The following is a 23,515-nucleotide window of genomic DNA, read 5'->3' on the forward strand; positions in this document are numbered from 1 at the left end:
CTGCTGCCACTCTGGAACAGTTTACTGCGCCATGCTGTAAAAGAGGGTGTCTTGCCAAAAATGTAAAGTTCAGAAGCTTACTTTAGGAAATCACTGTCATCTACAGTGCATGACTCACATGTGACCTTGACTGAGTTGGTTTTCCCTCTTTATCATAAATTGAAACAAACCCGTCATCCTCAACATAAGTCCATATTGGTACTGGAAATTGCTAACTACAGGATATATAAATACTTACTAATCTGTTAGCACTAATGTACATAAAGAGGGAGACTCAGGCTTCATTCCACCTGTGATAGCAGACATCTTCACATCTGCTCTCTTGTATGACCAAGCTTTGTTCTCTTCCTCTATATTTTATATGGCTGCAGTTGAGCCACAACACAGACAACAGTAAACTCTTACAGGGAAGTCAAAGCTGCTATCCAAGAAGAAGCAGAGCCAAACAGGAGTGGCCATGCTGCTGGGAAAGACTACAATAGAAACACAGCAACAGCTGAAGCCTCACCATGTGCCAGACACTGGTTGTAACACTTCACACAGGGTGATAGAATCAATCCCACAACCTATGGGATGCATAGTGCTATCATCCCTAAAGCAGATGTTCAGGGAAAAGCTAAGAAACAGAAAGTACCTACTCTATGGGAAGGATGTAGAAGAGAAATTCTGTCTCTAGGGCCTGGAAAATGACTCCAAAATGCCAATCATGTAGCAATCACTGACTTATTTTAATATTAAGGAATAATTTTTAAATAGCACAAATTCATGAAAAATGTCAACAACTCAATCCTATAATTATTTTTCATGAGGACTTAGGAAGAACTTAGAGAGGTGTAGATGGTGAGAGGGAGGGAAAGAGACTAGTCCTACTCCCAGAAAGGTGGGAAACTTGCCTCCTGATTCCCCAAGAACAGCAGCACTTTGCCTCAGCTCCTAGAATCTGGACAGCTCCATCTCATTCTTCCAGAAGATGCCCCTCCCTTATCTCCCTTTATTTACTTACCTCCATCAACAGAGCAGAGGAGAGGTTGGAACACATAAACCTGTCCTCAGTCTCCATTGTGGAGGGTTTGTGGCTGTCAGGATGCTTGGGAAAGAGTATCTGGGAGGCTCTGGCCTAGAGCTATGTCCTCCTGTTGAAAGAGACAAGAGGAAACCCCAAATCTGACCTTGCTACTCTGCCCCTGAAGAATAGGGAGAACCCCTGCCCTCTTGACACAAATGGCCTGATAACAAATGCAGACATGGAAATGGAGGCCACTGACTGCCAGGAAAAAGCACAAAACTTCTGCCTTAAAGTAGGACCTTTAAGACAAGGAATGTAGTTCAGTGTGTAGCCTGTGTGAGGCTCCAGGTTCAGTCCCCAGCAAAAATGAGAAGGCAGGGGGGAAAAAGAGAGAACTCTTGTATTTATTTTATTAAAATAAGAGCAACAAAAGCATCTAAAACAAAACATTCAAACTTCAACAAGACAATCCCTACATTATATTCCTTTTATTCATCTCTCCTGTTTCCCTCTTACTCTCACTTCCATTTTGCAGAATAACACAGAGAAAAACAATGTTTCATGTGTTTCCAATAAGCACAACAAAGAATGAGGGTAGTGAGGGTTGCAGAGCACCAGGGTCAGCCCAGCAGGACTCATCCAGGCACAGGCAGGCCACAGTACTGGGCAGCAAGTGTTATCACAGGTCTGCCGTGGCCTTGGAGGAGTGTGTGGTCCTGGCACTCAGGGTGCTCTGTGGATACAGTGGCACAGGACTCTAGAGACACGGCATCTGTTATGGACAAGTCAACACAGCCAGCTCCGAGCCTTCAACCAAGAGTGCCAGTGCAGAGAACAGTAAGAGTATGCAGTACTAGACACCAGGGCTTCCACAAGGGGATGAGGGCAAACTTTTGGGAAAGGACTGGGACCTTTAACTTGTCATCCAGTTCTCTAATGAAGATCTATAACACCTACTAACTTTTAGATACAGATCACAGAGCTGACATAGACTATCTGGTGATGAAGAAAACTCAGCTGCTGCCCTGGTAAAATTTCAGACTAGAAGAGAATGAATAGATAAGCCTGCAAGCAACCTAAACGCTTAAATAAAGGGAGAATTCACATGCACACAGGCGGAAGTGTGAGCAGAGCAAGGGAGAACAACCCACCTGGGCTGTGATGAGCACTGGAAGCTGCCAGACAAACCACAGGTGCCTGTGTGCCAAGCAGAAGGGCAGATAACTAGGGATATAGATGAATGACAAGAACCAGCCCATTACCTCACATGGCTGAGAAGACAAGTGCCCAGGAGAGAAATTCAGGATTGTGTGTAAAAGAACTTGGAGACATCTGGGAGATGAACAAGGTAAACTTTGAAATGAGAGAACAGAGATGCTAGTCCAGGGTGGGAGGTAAGAACAGACACCCAGCAGGAGGTGCATCCTCAAATTGGACTGGGGCCTCCCTCAGTGCTTGAAGTGAGGCCACGTCTTGATGATGTTGTACAATGCCTGTCCAGGGGACAGAGTATTGGACACATCACTGTGGCCCATTAGCAGGTAGTCAGGGGTCAGGTACCCCTTGTCTACAGCACACTGGATCAGGTCCTGAGCTGCTTCCAGGGCAGCTGCATTGGGTGAGGAACCTGCAAAACACAGCCAGACCATTGTTTGTAGGATCCTAGGGTACCCAGCCCAGGCCAGAACATGACCTCAAACCCACCCAGCCCACAACTAAGCTAGCATATTTGACTATTGGCAGCCATTCGTTAGACAGACATAATGCCAGATTAAGATTTCAGATGTCTCAGCTCCAAAGTTTTTCTGACTTTGAATTGCTGGTGCTGGAATTATAAATATAGATCTGAAGAACTCTGAAGGTCTTCCTACTGCAGAAATTTGTCCTGATAGTTCTCCAGTGGGGACATTTTAGTCCCCTAAGTAACATTTAGCAATGCCTAGAGATATTCTTGGTTGACAAATTTGAAGAAGAAAGGACACTCTTACTTTCGAGTTGGGAGAAGGAATGACAGTGCCAACCACCCTCCAAAGCACAGATGGGTCTGTGACAATGAATTTCCTCCTCCAGAATGTCAGAGCAGTGAGGTTTACAGGCCTTCTCCATGATTTGTGCTCAGCATCTTCTCACCTGCCCTTAGCTCCATCTGATGCTCATTTTCAAACCAGCCAGAACCTTCCCAGCGATTTAACAACAGTACCCTAACTCTAGTCAGGAACTCTGAGTAAATAAACATTTTCAGCGCAGTCAAGGCAAATCCCTGAATCCCAGCTTTGTGTATAAGGCTGATCAGTCTGGAGCTGTTACCATGAGAACCAAAATAGGATAGGTTACAAAGAGGAGCTGACATTACTCAAATTACTCACAAAGGCTTTTACCTTGTTTACTCATTCATTATAGCTGAGAAAGGGTCAAGGAAGGGAGGGAGGGACGGGGGGGGGGTAATTTAGAGTACCTATTCTCTCTAGGATCTGAGGGTCACCTCCAGCCACACTCATATAAATGCAAAGCTTAGCATGTGATACTGTAAATGATGTCTGAGTCTGATGTCTTTTTGTCCAAATCAGACATTCTCCTGAGGCATCACATGAGGATCAAAACTACCAAAGCTTCCACTTACCTGTGAAGAGGCCCAGGAAGGTGATACTCAAAGCAATGTCATTGTAGCCATCCGTGTGGGAGCCTTGGCTGTTCCAGCCCACCCCTTCATAAACACCACCATCCTGGCCCACGAGGAAGCTGGAGAAACACAGGAGAGATGAAGATTAGCACGAAAGAGAAGCATTCTGGGATTGACACTCACCTTCCTTCATCACTCATTTCTTTTTTATTAATTTTTTATTTAAATTAAAAACAACTTTATTTTACATAATCCCAGTTCCCTCTCCCTCCCATCCTCCCACCATCTCCCCATCCCACCCCCTCAGAGAGGGTGAGGCCTCCTATGAGGGATCGTCAAAGTCTGTCACATCATTTCGAACAGACCCTCTTCCCATGTATCTAGGCTGAGAGAGTTTCCCTCCATAGGGGATGGGCTCCCAAAGTCCATTCGTGTACTAGGGATAAATACTGGTTCCACTACCAGCAGCCCCATAGACTGCCCAAGCCCCCCAACTGACACCCATGTTCAGGGGGCCTGGTTCAGTCTTATTCAGGTTCCCCAACTGTCAGATTGGGGTCTATGAGTTCCCACTTGCTCAGGTCAGTTGTTTCTGTGGGTTTCCCCAGCATAATCCTAACCCCTTTGCTCATCACTCCTCCCTCTCTACAATTGGATTCCAGGAGTGCTAAGCTCAGTGCTTAGCAGTGAATCTCTGCTACTGCTTCCATCAGCTACTGGATGAAGGCTCTAGGATGGCATTTAAGGTAGTCATCCATCTCATTATAGGGTAAGGCATTTAAGGTAGCCTCTCCACTATTGCTTAGATTCTTAGTTGGGGTCAACTTTGTGAATTTCTGGGAATTTCCCTAGTGCCAGGTTTCTCGTTAAGCCCATAACGGCTCCCTCTATTAAGGTATTTTTCTTTACTGTGACACCTAGTTACAGAACAAGAAAGAGTCCTTGTGAGTGGCATGATAATGAAAGCACCTAGGGGAATGGGGCTCTAGAGGGACCCAGACTTAAAAAATTTGCAGATTTCTGCAGGGTTAAACTGCCACAGTAGCTGCTTTTAGAACATAAACGACTTAGCCACTCACACCCTGATTTCCCAAATGTCTAACCATCGGTTTCCAGGAAGCTGAACCTGTCAACTCTCTTCGTCCTCCAGACATCTTCTTCTCAAGACTTCCACTATGTAATGGTCCACTCACCCTCATGTCTGCAGACTGGCATCTGTGCTCAGCCTCCTCAAGTGTGTGCGCTTCTCCTTGGGGTGCACCCTGTGCCTTTCTCCTCACTCTACGCACCCTCAGAACTAACCGATCCATTTCCTTGACTTCATCATCTATGAAAGTGCACAACTCACAGTTGGAGCCACCTCCCACCTGCTCTTCTCTGGGACAGCATTGTAGAGAAAATTACCATCCACCGGCTCCAATCCCAGGCCACAGCCCACTCACTCCATCCACCTGCCAGCCAAGACTTGTCGGTATCTCCCAGACACCTCCCTGACATAGTCCTGCACCTTAGTCATTAGCCGCTTGTTTTCATGAACCCTTAAGTGCCTCCACTTCTCCCTGTGACATCTGTACCCTCTTACCCCTGTCAATATCTTGCCTTGCCTGAATTGCCACAGCTTCAAATCTCACTGCCTTTGGGTTCACCCTCACCAATCTGTTTCAAAGGCATTATCCAAGGCATCTTTTTAAAACACAAATCTTATCGTGCAAAATCCTGCTCTTAGACCTTTTTACTCAGAACCCAAATTCCCCAGTTGAAGCTATATCATTCTTCTGGACATGGCTCTTCCGCCTCCCAAGCTCACCTCTCACCACATCCAATATTGGCATTTGTGTGATCATAAGCCACTTCTCAGCTCCTCTGAGACACTATTCTTATGCTGGAATCCAGGGCTTTCCTGTGTTTGAAACACTCTTGCTGCTTCCTCCTCTAACTCACCCCCACTCCCTTCTTGGATTCCAGCTACCAAGTTACTCCTCTAAGGAACAAGTCCTTCCTCCTCCTCCCCCTGCATCCTGCTCATCCTTCATGTGTCCTTCATAGGAGCACATGATTCACTTTGCTGAAACTTACTTTGTAAGCTCTTTTCCCTCTCCCTGAAGTCTTAGCTCCAGGAGGGTAAGGGCCACCTGTGCTCCCTCAGGAAGCATCCCGAAAGCACAGCCTAGAGCTGTGAGGTGGGAGAATGAGTGTTTGGTCCTGAGGTCAGACCCTCTCCAGAATGGTGACAAGATGCAAAATACAAATCAGAAGCCTAGGAAAAGGTAGCTGCTTTCTGGAGCCTGAGCAGGAAAGAGAAACTTCCATCCTTAATTTGAGATTTCCAAATCCGTATTTGATAACTTGATGCAATTTGATAATTGCATCTCCTTTGCAGTTAAGGAGAACACCATCAGATTGTCCTGAATGGTGGAACCTAGGAATTGTCTTGTAGGTCCTAATAGATGACCAGAGGTAATATTTTCTCCCATCTTTAAAGAGCCTCACTAAAATGGAGAGCAAGAAGAGAATCAGTGACCTTAGAAGAATGTAGCAAGTGACAAATCCAACTGAGGCAAGCACATTGCACACTGGTGCCCAGCAGGAACAGCCAAAACTAAAATACAGCCCCAGAAGCTAATCCACGAATGTCCCTAAGAGAGTGGCTCTTTTTATTAGCACGTACAAACACACCATATGAATCAGTGGTGGCTTATCCTCAGGCTTCAAATTTAGTTTGACAGTGATGAGAAATGAGTAAGGTATTCTGGCGTCTTACCTTCAAACTCTAGAAACATCCTCTGATGTTTTTGCCTGTTTTGTGGGACATTTTGTTTTCTGTGGGGGCCTGTCTTAAGTCACTGCCTTTTAACATATTATTCTTGACCAACAAAACTCAGTCATAGAATTTTGTATTCATTTTGATTATACTAAATGAGAAGGCAGGAACGGAGGAAACAGGATAGGAGGAGAAAAAGAAAGGTGCGAGGAGAAAGGCAGACAGACAGACAGACAGACACAGGCGGAGGATGAGGGAAGAAATGCAGGAGGAGGAAAAATGTCTTTCCACATTCTTTATTATAGAATTGAAGACTTTGGCACTGAAAATTATTGAATGTCATCCATTGTCTCCATGTAGGAAAGTCTCTCTCTCTCTCTCTCTCTCTCTCTCTCTCTCTCTCTCTCTCTCTGATTGTTCAGAGTCTTAGATGTGAAGGACTGCCACAATAACACCAGAAAGAGAAAGCCAAGCAGAGGGCAACGCCTGGGCCACAGTATAATGAGAAGCAGTTGCATGCAAACAGTGGATGTGGACCTGGGTGACCTTCTCTACAGATTTCAATCTCTCACATTGGGCCTTCCTCTAATATCTCTTCAGAAGCCTTGGGATCCATAATATCCATATACTGCCTTTAGTAGGCACACATTTTGAGGACATGCTTGGAGCTGTGACTGCCCCTTTCCTTTTTCCTAAATAAGAGCACCCTGGAGTGGGTAAAAAGTCAATGTAAGTACCTTTAGGTGGTTCCTATGGTGAATAATCAGTCAAAATTAGCTCCCTTTCCCTCCTGTTGAGAGATTCAGATTCTCTAACCAAAGGAAACCAGCACCATCCTTGGGATCACTTACTTATATCCAATGTCACAGTCATTTAGCCTGTCCATGAAGAAGGACTGGAGATCTCGGACCAGCAGGCGGCACTCATTGGGCTGACTGCAGGTTCTCCCAGCAGAGTGAAGGATGATGGCATACTTTGCGGGGAGAGTCATCTTGGAGCAGTGGGACTCTCTTGCTCCCCAAGCAGACCGTGGAACAATGTGGGGGCAAGCTGTTGTCGGATAAAATGACAAAAACAAATGACAACACATGAAAGATTCATTTTGCCATGCTGTGCCAACCACATGACTACTTAAGGCTGCTGAGATCTCCCAGCCACCCTCAAAGCCCCTCCCAGGCCTGACTGTGGTACTCTGGAGTGAACTGATCCAAGCAGCAAACACAGAAGCACTCTATTTAAGTGTCTGTTTAACAGACACTTAAAACTCCTAAGATTCTGCCTGTGTAAAGCAATCCTCAATGTGGACACATGGCAGCAGTTTTGAGGCAGAGGTCAAACTGATTCAGGGCTCATGACAATAAGGACAAGTTTCTTCAAACTTCATTAAGCCTGAGAAAAGGCCAATAGTTGTCTCTGGTTTTATCTAAAAAGCTTCAGGAAGTCCTTGATACTAACCGGGTTCACTAGACTTCTCCTGTCCCCGAACACACACAAGCAGTAAGGAACACTGAGACTCTAAGACCAGCAGAGCCGTTTGTGAGAAGCTGAGACTGGCTGGGCTGTCTGGAGAAGACACCCTCCAACTTGTTGAACTCCCTGCAGATTGTGCAGTGAGCTCCAGGTGTGGGAGTAACCACCCAGGCTGGGGTGGGCTTTTACTGAGGAAGCTGTGTCATAGTAACCTCTCATCCATACTCCTGTAGTTAATCCCAATAACATTCACTGGTGGTTCACCAAAAAAAGAAAAAGGAAGAAGAAAAGAAAGGGAAAGAAAGAAAAATAGTGGCTTGGGGATGGAGAAGTGGTTAAGAGCACTTGTTGCTCTTGGAGAGGACTGGATTCAGTTTCCAACACTCTCATAATGGTTCATAGTCGCCTGAAATTCCAGGAGATCTGATGACCTCTTCTGTCGTCCATGGGCACAAGGCTCACACATGGTACACATATATGTGTTCATGCAAAGCACTCATATACATAAAACAATAAAATAAAAGAATCTAAAAACTCATTGGTTTTGATGTCACTGCTTGTTAAGACAAAGCAGCACCTAACTTGTGTGAATTATTTTTAAAGTCCTCCTTTAATGTCAGTGTAACATAACTTTGTATTACTTTCTGAATTTTTAAAGGTGTGCTTGTATACAAGAATGTGAGTAAAAACTGTAAGTGTACCCTCTTCTTTTCTATGACTATTTTCTTCCCTGAAATTCTCACCACATAACATACTGAGTTAAGGGGTATTGTTGTTGTTGTTTGGTTTGTCAAGACAGGGATTCACTCTACAGTCCTGGTTGTCCTGGAACTCACATTATAGACCAGGCTGGCCTTGAACTCAGAGATGCTCTGCCTCTCTCTCCTAAATGCTGAAATTCCTGAGTATTTTATCTGTTTATTTGTTCATTATCTTTCCCCCTCTGCACTGAAGCTCTATGACTCAAAGTCTCTTGTACTTTGTTCCTTAGGTCCTGTTTTTGCTGAAGAAGAGGTGTGGGGTGACTGCAGAAAGACTGTCCATGTGACACCACTCATACTGATGCAGCACTATTACTGCAGCTAATTGGGGGAAGAGGTGGCCTAGAGAGTTCTCTCAAGGTTTGCCAGCACCAGCATTTCAGAAAGCTGGGACCACAGGGCTCTGGGAAGGATGTGAGAAAAGCCTGACGAGGTCACTCCTGGAGGCATTTAGGAATGCCACCATCCTAGTATGTAGGACTGGAAATACCGGAAGGGGAGCAGGCCTCACCTCTCTTCTGTCTCCCCTTCTGTGGAGGGACCAGGCAGTTTTCACTTTTCACAAGAAGCGGCTGGATGTACTTGGGTGACAAGTGGCCCTTCTTCACAGCGTGGGAAATCAGGCCCTTCAGAGCTGACAGAGCAACAGGGCTGGGACTGTGGCCTGGAAGAGAGTGATTTGTAGGGCGTCCCTGTCTGGTCTAGTATATCAGGGTACAGTGGGAAGAAGCTGAGGTGTCACCAACAAACCTACACAACTGCTAGAAGAAACAATGGGGATAGGTTCCTCCCTCAAGTCAGAGGGGTGAGCATCAAAGACCTGTGATAACAGAGCTCAGAGTGGCTCAGGTTGAAGCCCTTCCCAACCCTGTGCCAAGACTTTACATACCCACACTGCCCACCCACAAGAGAGCTTCAGGATAGCTCTCCCAGGAAGCCCCGCCTGCTCACACTATCATCTTTCTCTGCACAAAACCCTGAATCAAACACTGTTAGCCACCCCCTTGTTCATGAAGAAGCATTTGGAATCTAAAAAGTACATGCTTCAAATCCAAAAACAACAAATAAATCTATACATTAAACAGGCATTCTGAACCCAGTACTCTGGAGACCACGCTCCTATTGGAAATGAAAATGCAGGCTCATTCCGACTCCTTTCCCATAGTGTGTCCCTTTAGGCTATTCACTTCTCTGAAATTTGGGTTGCATAGTGCAGTAATGGGAAATATGGAATCTACCTGGACTATCCCAAAGGGTACTGAGTAGGAAATGAGAAACTAGCTATACAAAATAGGTTAACAGAGCTAGGCGGTGATGGCGCACCCTTTAATCCCAGCACTTGGGAGGTAGAGGCAGGAGGATCTCTGTGAGTTCAAGGCCAGCCTGGTTTACAGAGTGAGTTCCAGGACAGGCAGGACTGTTTCACAGAGAAACCCATTTTGATATTATTATATTTTGATATTATAATATTTTGATATTATTATCAAAATAATAATAATAATAATAATAATAATAATAAATAGTATATGTATATATAAATCAGCTCACAGAACTGACTTTTTGTAACCTATTCCCCATGCAAGGATGCCTCACCCAGTCTTGATGCAGGGGGAAGAGCTTTGTTGACTACCATGAGAGGCCTGACCCTTTCTGAACAGTGGAGGAGTGGATGGGGGAAGAGATGGGAGGGGCAGGGAGGGAAGAGAAGAGGGAGAGGAAACTGTGGTTGGTATATAAAATAAATGAAAAATGAGAGAAAGAAAGAAAGGAAGAAAGAAAGAAAGAAAGAAAGAAAGAAAGAAAGAAAGAAAGAAAGAAAGAGGAGGGAAGGGAGGAAGGGAGGGAGGGAGGAAGGAAGGAAGGAAGGAAGGAAGGAAGGAAGGAAGGAAGGAAGGAAGAGCAATCAGCCCCCAGACACACTCTGTTAGGATGCAGGGTGCAGGGGGACTAGGATCAGCAGGCTTGGAAGAAAATGGAAGACTGTCGGAGGCTGTTATGTCCCAAGAATAGCCCAACACAAAACAAATTCCGTGGGTCTTGCCCTGCTTTGAGATTTTGATTCATTTTGTTTTGCTTAGACTGTTTTTTAAGAGAGAGAGAACAGGAAGTTGGATGGGTAGGGAGATGTGGAAAACATGGTCAAAATATACTCCATGAATAAAATTAATGCAATCAACTGTCCACTTGAGCAGGTCTAGGAGACACACCTGTGGCCATTTTTCCTGAATGTGCTCACTAAGGTGGGATGAGCCACTCTAAATTCAGACAGCACCATTCCATGGGGTGGACTCCTAGGCTGAACTCAGGAGAGAATAGGGTAAGCACCAATGTCACCCTCTTGTTCCTGACAGCGGGTGCCACTTCGTGCCTCTGACATGGTGTCTCCCCTCACACTGCAACCTTGAATAAGTCCTTGCTTCCTTAAGATGGTTTCATCTGGTATTTGGTCACAGCAGCAAGAAAAATACCTACTACAGAGGCATCAAGGTAGTTTATTTTTTTAATGAGTAGAAAGTCTAGAAGTGAAAGATGGACAGAGGTGACACCGGGCCTACAGCCACAGACCTGCCAGTGCTGGAGAGAAGGTGTGATAGTCACTAACAGGGGGGACGCCTGAAGAAGAGCAGATCAAGGGCCTGGCAGATAGAAGCTTGGGAAGGGGGGGCTTGCCTAGAGAAGCCTGGGGGTCTGAGGAAGAAATGTGGCAGAGTTGGAGAAAGAAGCCGGAGAAGAAGGAAGGGCATCATAGTGTGTGTTCTGGAAACCAACGGAGAGGAAAATGCCAAGAGAAACTGGCTTTGCAGAGATGCCTGAGAGGGCAGCTGAGCCTCAAGAGAAAGCAGCAGGAACTCTCTGAAGGGCAGTCACCTGAGGAGCCATTACCTTCCTGGGCACCAAAGAAGGCAATGCCTAAGGAGATGTTGTTATAGCCTTGGTCATGTGAGCCTTGGATGTTCCAGCCGACACCTTCATATACTCTGCCATCATCCCCAACCAGGAAACTATGGGCAGGGAAACAAAAGTTACTGACTGGTGCTGACATACATTCCAGAGAGATGAAACTACCTCCCCAGACTCAGAAGGGAGAAGAGATCAGGGCAGGTTCACTAAAAAGTATCTGCATGGATTGTCTGAGACAAGGGAAAGACCAAGTCCTGCATCCTCATCTTTACCATTGAAAGGGACCCACACCTAAACTGCATACTCCCTTCCTTTCCCAGACACCCAATTTGTATATCGGGTGTTGGTGGCACACGCCTTTAATCCCAGCACTCGGGAGGCAGAAGCAGGCGGATCTCTGTGAGTTCAAGGCCAGCCTGGTCTCCAGAGTGAGTGCCTGGATAGGCTCCAAAGCTACACAGAGAAACCCTGTCACAGAAAAAAAAAAAAAAAAAAGACTGAGAAGAAAGAGGAGACCTGGGACATCTACAGAAACTACAGTTGACCTAGCCACACAATATTAGTCTCCACGAACTCCATACATCCCTAAAAACGGCTCTCCTACCCACATAACCTCCGCACAGGCTGCTCACTCGTTTCCTTCCAGGTAACTTTCTACATAAACGCAGCATACAAAACACAGACATAGTGGCCGGCAATGTGTTTGGGGAGGAATCCCAGAAGCCAGGGAGATGGAGCAGGGAGGAAAAAAACAGAGAGAAATCCAACAGCCAATGCCCCTGAGCTAGCTTGAGAGTAGACACCCAGCACTGGACCCTGAGTGCCACTCACCCACCACATCGTTCTGAAGAGCTTTAGCGCCATCCTTCAGAAGAGCTGGGCTGATGAAGCTACCCACTTACTCCTGTCCCCCAGGGGCCATTAACCCCTCTGAATCAGAGAGGCCTTTGTGGGAAAGTGGAGATGCTGTGGGTACTTAAAGTCAGAAGCCATTACCATTACCGTGGCCAGACTGTGGACAACTGGCCAAAGTCAGACAGGAGTCTCCTAGACTGGCTGGTGGGGTCATAGGTGGGATGGTTGCCCCAGTGAGAGATAAGAGCCCACACCTGCAATACACTGGAGACCTTCTGGGACAGAGGCAGGTCCAGCTAGTTTAGGTTGGATGACTCTTCTTCTGTGTGTCACTGAGGAAACCAAACAACCTTCCTACCTTGAGAAAATGGTGGTTCTTGTTCTGCCCAGCTCAGACTAGCAGATAATCAGACACACTCGGGTATAAGGAAGGGGTCTGTACACTGTGTGTTGATGGGGTTGTCCTTCTGTGTATATGTTTCTCTTACTGATTGATGAATAAGACACTGTGTGGCCAGGCAAGAAGGATACGCAGGACTACCAGAGGAGGAGAATTCTGGGAAGTATAAGCAGAAAGGAATCACAATGTGAGCCCAGGGAGAGTGGAAATACACAGATTAATTGAAATGGGTTAATAATTAAGACAGAGCTAGCCAATAAGAAGCCCTAGACACTGTCCAACAGTTTCATAATTAATATAAGTCTTGTGTGTTCATTTTGGGACTCAAGAGCAGCAGAACCCTGCTGGGACAAAGAACCTCTCGTTACAGTGTGTCGGGCAAACCAAGTTTCCCGTGACATGTAAAGGAGTAGCTATGTCTTGGTTTTCCTTCTATGTCTCAGAGGCACATACTTCCCAGAAAATTATATCAGAATTTCTTGAAGACTTCTGAATACTGTATTTATTACAAAACCGATAGAACCACAGCCAAGAAAATGAGGAAAATAGGTGGAAAAAAAAACTGTAAGAACCTTAACAGAGCAGCTTTGACATCATGCCTGGAGATCCAGGCCCAGACACTTACTTGTAGACCACATCACACCAACCGTTGCGGATGTGATAGGCCTGCAGTTCCTGAAGCTTCCGACCACAGACAGTCTGGCTGTGACACTCTAGTCCAGGGACATGGTGTATGACAAGGGCATTCGCTGGCCTGCTCAGCTTAGAGCTGCAGCCAGTTGCTTTTGTCCCCCATTCCTCTCGAGAGACCATGATGAAATCATCTGTGAGGAGATGGCATGTCAATCAGTGCGTCCCACATTTGCCACCTGAGCTGCACATGTTGGCCTGAATTTTGTCTGCCCCAGCTGGCGATGAGGCGCTCATAGAGATATCAGCAGGCGTCAGACCTCCCTGCTCCTTGCAGACTCTCACTCCCAGGGCAGCTGAACTTGCCAGGGACTCTGGATATTTTGCTCCCCCATCTCAGGAATCCCCACCATTAAGAAGTGTGTCCATGCATCCACTTGTCCCCATCCAGCCTTTGTAACCTCATTGTGCACTCTGGCAATTTCCTCTTTGACTTCCACTCTCCTTAAGGGGTCACATCTCCTCCTCAGCCTAGAGACTCTCCCTAGGCAGGGTCTTCATCTGCCCTCCATTCTTGGACACACTGAACTCAGGGCCTGGATCTCTACCCTGCATGCACTGTTTCTCCCTTTTGATATCATCCCTACACCCAAAAGCCTAGAAAAATGCACTTAAGCTGCTGGCCAGAGCGCCTCTACAATAGATGCTATCCACCCTGTCACAGCTGGCTGTGCAGACCTGAGATGCATTTCTGACCGCATGAGAACCCAGGCAGATCACTAAGCCTCCTCACCATCTCGGCCCGGTTTGCCTTTCTCCAGGAACTGGGAGATGTTGCCAAGCAGTTGCTGAAACCCCTCTGACATCTGATTAGTTTGCGTTTTTTCCCGGGAAGAAGCACCTGCAAAAACACATTCCTGTTTTCATGTGTCTTCAAAGAGTTCCAGAACCCTTTGATAATAATAGGACAGCAGAGCTCCAGCCAGAAACAGCTTCCACTCTCCACTATCTCCTCCAAGAAGCCCCTCTGGGATGACCAGGGAACAACTTCTAACAGGTGATAACATGGTTTCCTCTAAGGCTGTCTTCAGGTAATCCCCCAGGATTATAGTGCATTGCTACAGGTAGGGAGACAGGCAGATTGAACAATTATGAGCCATATCTAAATATGCAATTGGCAAAAACAACTGGGAAATCTATTCTGGCATCTCAAAACCACAGTGATCTTGTTTGTGTACATTTTGTGTATGTGATGCAATAAGAAGAAATAGAGAATTGCCTTTGGTGAGCCAGGCCAGAACCTGCTCAATGCTGGGACATCGGTCAACCCCATGCTCCTACTTGAAAGACTGTGAGGATGTCACTGGGCACTGGTTTACATTATTGCTTCAAAGGAACATTGTTTTGTTGACAGGCACAAATCTAAGTTAGTTAAAATGCTAGTTGGCACAATACTGACATAGATATAACCATTGCTCCCTCTTATTGGTACTTACTGGCAAGTGCTAAGTCATCCATGTGCATTACCTCACTGAATCCTCCAATTTAGAGGGAAGCAATCTTTTCTCAGTCTTCAGATGGAGAAACTTAATTTAACCATTTATTGAGAAGTATTACTTGAGGTAAGGTAAAAAAAAAAAAAAGTCATCCCCAGGTCTACAGACGCCATAACGCTCTTCTTGCATACCAGGGAAGAGCACACATTTGGTCCAGAGAAAGAAAACTTACCCCATACTGGGAAAACCAGAGTAGAGAAGACAAGAAGCCAGGGAAACATCCTTGGGAGGTCCCAGGGCACTGGCACAAAGTATGATCAGCAGCCCTAGGAGAGACACTGACAGTTAACATGACTGTGCCAGCTGCCAATGGCATGCCACCTGTCTACCTATTGCCTTGCAGTGGGCCTCCTGAGGGCCAGCACCTGGCTATGGCTCCTCTGAGTGCCATGTGCACAGCCGGTGCATGACATCCTAGCACAGACATCTAGCAACTCTATTTACTGCTTCCTGCTGTGTGTGGTTTATTTAGCTACTTGCGCAGTAAGTCTTAAATAACACCCCACACACATTCTGTATATACAGGAACAAAATCTAAAAGTGGTCTGAGAAACTCAACTCTCATGGAGGGGCATAATGCAGACATTCCCTTTCCAGCTAGGGATAAGACTATGTGAGGTACGCAGGGTGTAGGAGCTGGGAGAGACTGGATCTGGATTTAGTGCAGAGGACACCTGACCTTACGACTGGTTTGGTAGAGTCTAGTCCCATACAAGCTGCCATCAAACAGAAACAAAGGAAACTGGGGGATGGCTCAGTTGCTAAAGTGTTTGCCATACAAGAACATACGAGTCTGAAATCTCCAGCAGCATGCAAAAAAATTTTCAGAGTGTGAGTGTGGCTGGGCAAGTGTGTAGTTCCAGTACTGGAAGGTGGAGCCAGGCAGATCCCTGGAGCTCACTGTCCAGTCAGGCTTGCCAAATCCATGAGCTCATCCACTAAGAGACCCTGTCTCATAAAATAAGGTGGAAATCAGCTGACAAAGACCCAACATCCAGCCCTGGCTTCCACGTGCACACACACAAAGAGGGGAAGGGAGAAAGGGTACACATACTATCTACACACCACCGTGTTCTCACGCTGAAAAAAGTAGAATTACCTGGGCACTCTGTGCTATTCCAGCCCAGCAGGTCAGAGTACAGCCAGCTCACCACTCATTGTCTGGTAGTTCCCTCCTTCAGCCGTAGTTTCCAGGTCTTGTGCCTCCTCTAGTAGGCGTCTCTGCCTGCTTTCTCTGGCTCTAAAGAGCACCCAGTCCCTAGGAATGGAGCACTCAGGCTCTTGCTTCCTCCAAAGAGGAAGTGAGGGACCCCCCCAAAAAAAGATGGAGGCCAGAGACCAGAGGCTAAGTCAACTCATTTCAGACCTCCGAAAGGAAATCAGGTGAGACCAGATAGGATGAGAGTACAGAGACCCGCCCTGTGAATAAGCCCAGGTTCCTCCTCCCTGGGAAGAGCCCAATTGCCACACCCTCCCTGGCCTCTTTCTTCACTCAGCCTTCAATAGGCCCGGCCAACTGGGACCTGCTTGCATGGTGGCTACTTCTGACATCAATGAACTTCTTGCCAATACCGATCTGCTCCACAATTCTGAAGGCTATCGATTAAGGTCATTTACCAGCTACTACTCCAAACACCTTCCTACCGAGGTCACCAACAGAGGCAGGATGGGAGGAAAGAAACAGAAAGCCACGCTCCCAGGAGAAAGTTCACCGTGCCTAATTCTGACCCTGTGCCTATGTACACGTCCCTGGCCCTCCCACTGCACCCGCCGTCAGCATCACACTGTGACCCATGAGAGGAAACAGTCCTCACCCACTTCTGTCCCAGGGCATAATTATGTCATCTCTGAGCAGGTTTCATGGTCTAAAGCCTGGTCGTTCAGAGCTGTGGATCCACATGACAGTGAGACTTCAGCGTCTTCACAGGGGATATACAGCCTTTCAGCTCCCAGCAGGCAGGGCAGCCTTCAGAGACCCTTATGCAGGAAATGGCCTTATGAAGAAAGATTGTCCTAGGAAAAACTCCCTAGGAAGTGTTACAGTAGCACTGAAGGCCCACCAAGGAAAAGCTGTTGCCTCCTAGCCAAAAAGAATAGTGCTCAAAGTGAAGACATGCCATTGTCTCCTACATTTAAGAGTCAATCCAGTAGGGCAGATCAATCACCCCTCTCAAAAGTGAGTCCACCTTAAGCTTTGCTAAAGAGACAGGAGGAATCATTATCCCTTTAGTGAGATAGCATGCTGTTCCTTCCCAGAGGACCCTACCCCCCACCCCCCACACCCCCACACCCCCTACACTCCCACCCACCATCTCCCCGGTGCAGTTCCATACAAGTTGCCATCAAGTTGTTAGTTTTGCCTTCCTGGCTCAGAAAGATACAGATTTTCCTTTCTCTTCTTTATTGTCTCTTTTATTAGGATGTTGGTCGAAGCCTAAGTATGTTTTCTATAGTACTTTGGGCCTTTGTACTCTTTCCCTAATGTTCCCCTCTCTATCATGTGGCTGCTTATCCACCATGTTGCTTAGCTCATGGATTTTTCTCTTTCTCTTCTTGATCTTCCTCCTCTAGTCAGCTGTCAATATTTATAGCTTGTCTATCCAGGATTTTTTCTTTTAAACTCTATATAAAATTGTCATTGCTCTCCCTGTTGAACCCATTCTAGAATTATAGGTGGGGTTTTTTGTTTTGTTTTGTTTTTATTTTTTTGTTTTTGGTTTGTTTGTTTGCTTGTTTGTTGAGAATACAGGGTTTCTCTGTATTGCTTTGAAGCCTGTCCTGGAATTTGCTCTGTAGACCAGGCTGACCTCGAACTCGGAGATCCACCTGCCTCTGCCTACTGAGCATTGGGATTAAAGGCGTGCGCCACCCCATTCCTCCTAGGACTATGTTTTTAATGAGACTGAAATCACAAGAGGGACTTCTACTTTGCTGATAACAAAAAGGCTCCTTGAGTATGTGCCAGGTTCACTCACTGCCCTCCCATAGGCATGCACTCAAGCCCAGGATTGAGCCACTCAGTAAGCAGGGTACTGGGCTCAGCCAAGGCCAGGGTGAAATGGGTCAGAGCCTAAGACTAAGGCAATGGAGCTCAATAATTCCAATATGGTGGGGTTGTAACCCTGGAAGCACTGTTTTACAGCCGCTCAGAACATGCATCCTAATCAGTAATAAAACCTTAAAAAATTAAGGCCTGGGAACATGCATTCAAGAGCTCTGAGAGAGAGAGAGTGAAGGGGTTTCCCTTGTCAGAAAACAAGGGAATAAAAAGCCCAAGAAGAGACTAAGCAATGGCTGCCTAGTAGTTAGGAAATGATCTGGCCCATCCAGATGTCCACAAATAAGGCCTAACAGGAATAAGATGCCCTCAAAAAAAAAAAAAAAAAAAAAAAAAAAGCCTCTTCTATGAGGGCATCAAGATGGAGGAACAACGTGGTCAGGATTGACTCAATGGGTTTACAAATTTGGGACTGAAATCTTGATAGGACTTCCTATCTCCTGGGTGACAGAGCCCATCTCCTCCCAATCAAATCCTCATCTCTGCCATCTCTCCCAAGCTTCCATGAACCTGCCCTGCTCCACCACCACAGGACACTCCCGAAGCTTCCCTACCTCATCACCAAAGAAGAGACTCTGCCTCAGCCTGGCTTCTTCCCAGAGGTCTACTCAGCCCTGGCGGGGGCCTCTAAGGCCCCGCCTGTCCTTCACGGAGGTCACCACACATTGCAATCATAATCTCATGATTATAGCTTCCAAGTCTATCTCTTGCTTTAAAAGGTGTGAAAAGAAGTCCACGAAAGGAAAGCTTGCAGGCAGACGCCAGGCATGGTGTGGGTAACACAGCCCAAGGTAATGGTTCTCACAGATCACCTCAGGAAAACCCGAGGGGACTCCAAATCCATTTGAGGGTTCATAAAGTCAAACCTGGGCCCCACTCAGCAGGAAGCCTCCTGCAAACCAGTAATTCCCAGTTCCCCTCCTTCCTCAGTTAATATTGACCCTGAAGATGCAAGGCAGTATGAAGTAAACCCAGCTCTGGCTAGGCAGGAAGGAGGCAGGGGCGCCTGCTGGTCACAGGTCTGCTCAGGATTGCCCTCAAAATCTTTACCCTAAGAATGTTCTTGATGCAACAGAGATAATTTCTTGTTTTATTAGCTTTCAATCCTGATTCTTGAAAGAAAATGCCCTTGTATGGTCAATTTATGAGCTGAACCAGCCACAATTTTCATTGAACTATTTTCTTTTTGAAAGAACAGAAAACTGGCAAATTATATATGATGGGGGATGTCCTTTCATCTGCTGTGAATATATGTTTCTCTTATTGGTTGACAAATAAAGCTGTTTCAGCCAATGGACAGGCAGGAGGTAGACAGGCAGGAAGTATAGGTGAGGCTACCAGACTCGGAGAAGGCAGGGAAGAGTTGCCAGAGAGATGCCATGTAGCCACCAAATGAGTAACATGCTGGAGCATTACGGTTAAGCCACAGCCTCGTGGCAATACAGAGTTTAATAGAAATGGGTTAATAATTAAGAGAGAGCTAACCAATAAGAAACCTGAGCCATCAGCCAAACAGTTTATAATTAATATAAGCCTCAGTGTGTTTATTTGGGACTGAAGGATGGAGGGACCAGGCAGGACAGAAACTCTGTCTACAAATATAGATCCTCCTATTTGACTTCATGACACACATTTCTTAAAACTGAACATGAGCTTTTCATTTCAAGGAAAACAATGTAAAATTTGTTGGGATAGTAAAATGGAATCTTTCAAGCTAAACCTAGCATTTGGGGGAGTTTCTGTTTGCAGCATGATCTGACATTTTCCCAACAGGTACATTTATTGATGAGATCAATGATGGTGTTACAAATGCTTTGTATGCACACATATGTAAACACATTCACACATATGTAAGCACACACATATAAACATGTCATAGATTGGGTAATGAAATGTGTCTTCATTTAGATGACATGCATGAGTCAGTAAACCAATATTTTTCAAGTGACTAATATAAGATGTTACAAAATCACAACTAAATAAAAGACTCATTCAAGAATTAGAATGGAATAATTGATTCTAATGAAACTATGTTCAAAGAATTCATTCATATGGTTTCAGATCTAATAACTCACTACTTGGTAGTTATGGAGTAGTATAACATCTACAAAGAATAATATCTATAACTATATTTAAAGTTACTGGTGTGTTCCTCTACCTTCCAACTACTTATCTGAGAAGATGGATTTTTCTTCCCGTCTTCAACCCAAACAGAATATAATATAGCAATATAATGTAGAAATAGAAAGGAAACCACAGCTTTCTTCCTCTGGGCTGTATAGTAAAGAGGTCTGTGAACATTGTTTTAAAGACATACTTTGTGATAGCTTTGTAAAATAAGTAATTACTTTGTTTTTAATAGGTTAATATTAATGAGGGTTTTTTTTCCCTTTTTTAGCCTTGGCTGACCTAGAACTACCTTTATAGACAAGGATGGCCTCAAACTCTGCCTCCCAAATGTGGGGATTAAATTGTATATCACCACTGCCTGGTCAGTATTAATGTGTTCTTAATGCTACTTTAAACAGGCTGATTGTTTTTCAAATTCTAATACAGTAAGTATTTAGATATATAACCCATAAAAGCTATTTGGGATACTCTATAATTCTCATACACACAAAAGAATCCTAAGAGCAAAAAGTTTTAAAATCTGAGGCGGGGGGGGGGGGGGAGTGCTGGAGAGATGACTCAGAGGTTAAGAGCTCTTCCAAAGGTCCTGAGTTCAGTTCCTGGCAACCACATGGTGACTCACAGCCATCTGTAATGAGATCTGGTGCCCTCTTCTGTTGTGCAGATATACATGGAAACAGAATGTTGTATGCATAATAAATAAATAAAATCTTTTTTAAAAGACTATATACAAGACCTTATCTTAAAAAAATCTGAGGCCAGGGACCAAGGCAATGGCTCAACAGGTAAAAGCACTAGCTGTGCCAGGCTGATAACTTGAGAGCCCAGGTTAAATAGCTGAATATGGTGGCACACTTCTGTCCTAGTAGCACTCCAACAGTGAGATAGGAGCCAAAGATATCTCACTGCCCACCTAGCCAGGGGTATGCAGCACAGCCACAGGTAAACCAAACAATACATACTACCCCAACAAGTCAGAAGGTAAAAACTGCACATGCGCGCGCGCACACACACACATACACACACACACACACACACACACACACACACACACACACACACACCAGCCTGAGTTTGCATACCTGCTCTTCTGGCTGGTGTAGCCTGCACTTGAACAGGGGATGTCCACGGACATGGCAATGGGTGTGGGCAGTGGAGGAATGTTGGAGGGTTGTGTCTGTGGGAACTGAGGGAGGGGGAAAGTTCTGCAGGGATGGCTTACCTGTTCTTCCGGCAGGTGTGGCCTGCACTTGAGCAGGGAATGTCCAATGAGTTGGGGTGGGGACACAGCAGCAGAGGTGGCGGTGGGGAGGAAAGGAGTGGTGGTAGATTGTGTCTTTGAGAACTGAACCCAGGGAATGGGAGAGTTCTTCTAGCAGGGGTCTATCTGTTCTTCTGGCTGGCATGGCCTGCACCTGACACTGCCTGAATGGCCAGGAACCTAAGCCTGGACAGCCCAGACATCTAGAATAGACATGAACAGGAATGGCAAAAACAAAACAAAACAAAACAAAACAAAACAAAAGGCAATGAAATGATTCCTAATGATACTCTGTTACATCCTTAGATTCATACCTAGCCCAGTCATCATCAGAGAAGCTTCATTCAGAAACTGATGCAAAGACTCACAGTCAAACATTAGGCAGAGCCTGGGGAACCCTGCAGAAGAGGGGGTGTAGCAGGCAGAGGGGTTGAAGACACCAGGAGAACACAGCCCACAGAATCAACTAAGCAGGGCTCCTAGGGCTCACAGAGACAGAAGTGACAATCACAGAGCCTGCATGGGTCTGCACTAGCCCCTCTGCATATATGTTTTGGTTGTTTAGTTTGGTGTTTTTGTGGGACTCTTAACAGTGGAAGTGGGGTGTTTCTGACTCTTTTGCCTGCTCTTGGGACTCTTCCTCCCTACCAGTTTGCCTCATCCAACCTTGATATGAAGATTTGTGACTAGTCTCATTGTAACTTTTTATGCTGTGTTTGGTTGGTATCCTTGGAAGGCCTGCTCTTTTCTAAAGGGAAACAGTAGAGGAGTAGATGGGGGAGGGACTGGGAGGAGTGGAGGGAGGGGAAACTGAGGTCCAGATGTAATGTATGGAAGAAGGTAATGAGCGAATTACCAATATGGAGTCAGGTAAAGATATTAGGGTATTTATTAGGGAGATGCCTTACTTACAGAGCAACCTAGCCAGCCGGTAGGGAACGGAGTAAGCAGAGCAAGCCAATGATGAAAAGGAAGAAGGGTCCCCCAAGTGCGTGCCTCTCACTCTTAAACCTTCCCCCACTTCACCCTGACCACACCCTCGAAGGGTGTAGCCAGCCCCGAGCAGGTATGGTTATGGTGTCCCCTACAATTCCCCCTTTAGTCTAAAGAGGATTAAAACTTAACAGTGTAAAATATCTGTAATTAACAATCATAAGGGTGAAATACAAGAAGATACAATAATCTGCTTATGTCACATCCTAACTATGTCTATTTTATCTAAGGCCTAAAGTCATCTAAAAGAGGTGCTTAAGCCTGAACACCTCCTTCCAATCCCAACCATAAACAACAGGAAACTATCCCTAACTAGGTGTACATTATCCTTAGTGGCAACGATGAGGGAAAGGGGATGTAGCATCCTCCAAGTTACTTCCTGCTGAAATGGGACAACAGCCTCATGGGGTCCTGTAGGAAGAAAATGTTAGTATAGTGAAAGTCTCGAATGGATTGTATCCAGTCCATATTAGGTGAGATTTGCTTGATTGAAGATCTAGGTTGAAGTCCTCAACTTGATTGAAGTTCTTGTGTTGATTGAAATCAGTACCCGAAGTGTCAGTTGAAACAGAGCAAGATGGATCCAGAGTAGCCGAGGAGGTGTGGCCCATTTTCTTTCCATAGCTTCCAGGGATTGCTGTCAGGTGGGTCTTCATTGGCTGTGTGAGACTCAAACATAAGTGTTAGCAGAGAAATATTTGCTTGTGTATGTATGCATACTGGGAAATGCAACCATGGGAAAATAACAATTATGAGAGGGTGTACACCTTGAGAGAAAGAGCCAAGAAAAGACAAAAGACAGTCCCCAAATTTTTTCTTATTCTGTATTACATTAATTATCTTCTTGATATAATACAGAAACTCTAAAGTTTAGTTAAACAATGTGCTTGGATTTTAAAGGAGGAAAGCCAAATCCAACTCTAAATCCAGCATTTATTTAATTGAATGGGGATTAGGAGACAGAGAAATAGGCATAGTGGAAATTGTCTTATGACCAGTTTTCTTTTGTTTGGTGGGTATAGTTACCTCCTCTTTTACCCATGTAGTGTCCTTTGACTTCTGGAAACGAGTTTTCTTATGAAAAGAAAAACAAAACACTTCCCTTTCCTTTAT

At 45.5% G+C, this 23,515-nt stretch overlaps 1 protein-coding gene across 1 annotated transcript; it reads right to left on the reverse strand.

Moving 5' to 3' along the window:
- Positions 1-2,454: 2,454 nt before the first annotated feature.
- On the reverse strand, positions 2,455-15,181 carry Pglyrp4 (peptidoglycan recognition protein 4). The gene is made up of 8 exons (XM_027392868.1): positions 15,133-15,181; positions 14,198-14,305; positions 13,400-13,598; positions 11,502-11,620; positions 9,130-9,282; positions 7,239-7,437; positions 3,627-3,745; positions 2,455-2,633 (listed from the first exon to the last, which is right to left on the reverse strand). Exons 1-8 carry the CDS (start codon positions 15,179-15,181, stop codon positions 2,455-2,457), a joined length of 1,125 nt encoding a protein of 374 aa, XP_027248669.1.
- Between the last annotated feature and the right edge of the window lie 8,334 nt (positions 15,182-23,515).

The sequence above is a fragment of the Cricetulus griseus genome (genome assembly GCF_003668045.3).
Source record: "Cricetulus griseus strain 17A/GY chromosome 1 unlocalized genomic scaffold, alternate assembly CriGri-PICRH-1.0 chr1_0, whole genome shotgun sequence".
Lineage (NCBI taxonomy): Eukaryota > Metazoa > Chordata > Mammalia > Rodentia > Cricetidae > Cricetulus > Cricetulus griseus.